Source organism: Priapulus caudatus, unplaced genomic scaffold (assembly GCF_000485595.1).
Source record: "Priapulus caudatus unplaced genomic scaffold, Priapulus_caudatus-5.0.1 Scaffold3269, whole genome shotgun sequence".
Taxonomy (NCBI): Eukaryota; Metazoa; Priapulida; class Priapulimorpha; order Priapulimorphida; family Priapulidae; genus Priapulus; species Priapulus caudatus.
The window spans coordinates 6,757-8,724 of record NW_014580330.1 but is presented as its reverse complement, the minus strand read 5'-3'; the positions used below and the strand labels follow the sequence as shown (position 1 = coordinate 8,724).

General features: G+C 54.8%; 1 protein-coding gene across 1 annotated transcript in view; it reads right to left on the bottom strand.

The window, feature by feature from the left end:
• Positions 1-89: 89 nt before the first annotated feature.
• Positions 90-1,968, bottom strand: part of LOC106819353 (plexin-B-like) — a gene marked incomplete at its 5' end in the record, with an annotated part of 4,882 nt that continues 3,003 nt past the window's right edge. Inside the window, 4 exons of the mRNA XM_014824000.1 lie at positions 90-212; positions 336-533; positions 777-1,019; positions 1,402-1,686. Coding sequence (XP_014679486.1) covers positions 90-212; positions 336-533; positions 777-1,019; positions 1,402-1,686 — 849 coding nt within the window. The remainder of the gene's footprint in view (positions 213-335; positions 534-776; positions 1,020-1,401; positions 1,687-1,968) is intronic.

Genomic DNA, 1,968 nt, shown 5'->3' with positions numbered 1-1,968 from the left:
TCTACGATTCCTCCCTCCCCGTCCTCCCCCTCCTCTCCCTCCTCCTCCCTCCCTCCTCCTCCTCCTCCTCCCCCTTCTCCCTCACGCACTCACCTCTCCACCTTGCAGGGAAGATCATCTATAAAAGCCTGGATCTCTCCTCCGACATCCAGATTCCTTCCTGTAACGTTGAGTTGCGTTCCCCCGGATCGCGGCCCGATCAGCGGAACGATCTGCACGATCCGCGGATCCACGTATCGAAACTCCGCGACCGACTCCTCCTCCTCCTCCTGCTGCTCCTCCTGCTCCTCCTTCTTCTTCCTCCTCCCTCCTCCCTTGCGGCGGCGGACGGCGACGGGGCCGGCGCGAGGGGCGCCACTGTAGCCGGTCGCGCAGACGAGGCGTGTTGAGATATCGTAGTCGCGCTCGCTGACTCGGCAGAGGACGCCGGCGACGGAGGTGCCGTTGGCGACGTCGGAGGGAGAACGGAGGAGGTTTGTTCCCCAGATGGTGACGAGGGTTCCTCCCTCGATCGGGCCCGACTTTGGAGAGAACTGCAGAGAGACAGAGAGAAAGGGGGAAGGTTAGAGGTGATGGTGGTGGTTTCTCTGATCGACTGTGAGTTCTTCTGTTTCATTGTCTTCTTCTTCTTCTTCGTCTTCTTTCTCTTTTATTCCTCCTTCTTTTTCAAGCCCCTACGTGATTACGCTAATACCTTAAAGTCAAAAGTGATCCAAACGCCCCTCCCCCTCCCCCCTCCCCTCCTCCTCCTCCTCCCCCTCCTCCCCCTTACTTACGTCTGTGATGTGTGGAGGAGGGCAGGTATCGTGTGGCTGGTCGCGGCAGGCAGCGGCGTACGTACACGCTCCCCCGCACCACGCGCACCGGTACCTCCTCGCACGCGTCAGGCAGCGGCTGCAGTCTCTTCCCAGCTCCGCGCACTTATACAGAGTCACCGTTGCCATGTCAACGAGGTGGTCGTCGTTCCAGACGACGGAGAGCGACGCCGTCACCTCGCCCCTGCTCTCCTTGTAGCCGTACTGTAAGGGGAAGGATGAGAGAGCGTGAGACAGCGGCGGCAGTCTATGAGCTTCACTGGTTCATTTTTGTTATATATTAGATTATATTAGATTATTATATATTTTGGTTATTATTATATTATTATTATTATATTTATTATTCGTTATAATTCTGACATAGATTTATTGTAGTATTAAATCATTAATATCCTATAATCATTAATAATAATAGTAATATATACATATATATATTATAATATTATGACATATTATTATTATTTATTATATATTATTATACTATTATGATCACGCATGGGAGAGGGGGCATCTCACTATCGCGCTGTGACACAGCGGGGGGGCATCTCACTATCGCGCTGTGACACAGGGCGGGGGGGCATCTCACCGTTGTCGCTGCACATGTGACCGTCTGGTTGGCCTCGCCCGGCTGCCGCCGCACCTCCGCGCTGCTAGACTGTGGCGCCATCTCCCCGGCAACGCGCAGCAGACAGCGGTAACCCTCGTCGCCGTGGCGAGGCTGCGGGAGATTGGTTGCTAGGAGACTGATCGTCTTCGACTGTCCGCTCGGCAGCAGAATCCCGGAGGATGCGGGGTCGGCGTCGGAGTCGTCGTTGCCATGGCGATCGGGGAGGAGGAAGCGAGGACACTGGCTGGCCCGCGACACAACGAGCTGAAAGAGAGAAGATGTATAAGTGTTGGTAGCAGTCACCAGGGGGCGCCGGACAGTGCGGAGGCATTTTACGCTCGCTCTCCTCGTCCGTGTAGATATTACATTCGTGATTCGACCCTCTTTTGCCTGTGATATATTTCCTCCCCTGTATAACATCACTGAGGTTTCCTCTCTGTCCCTTCTCCTATAATCCCTCCCTTACCTCCCCCCCTCCCCTTTTCCCTCACTCCCTCTTTTCTCTGCCCTCCCCTTTTCCCTCACTCCCTCTTTTCTCTGCCCTCC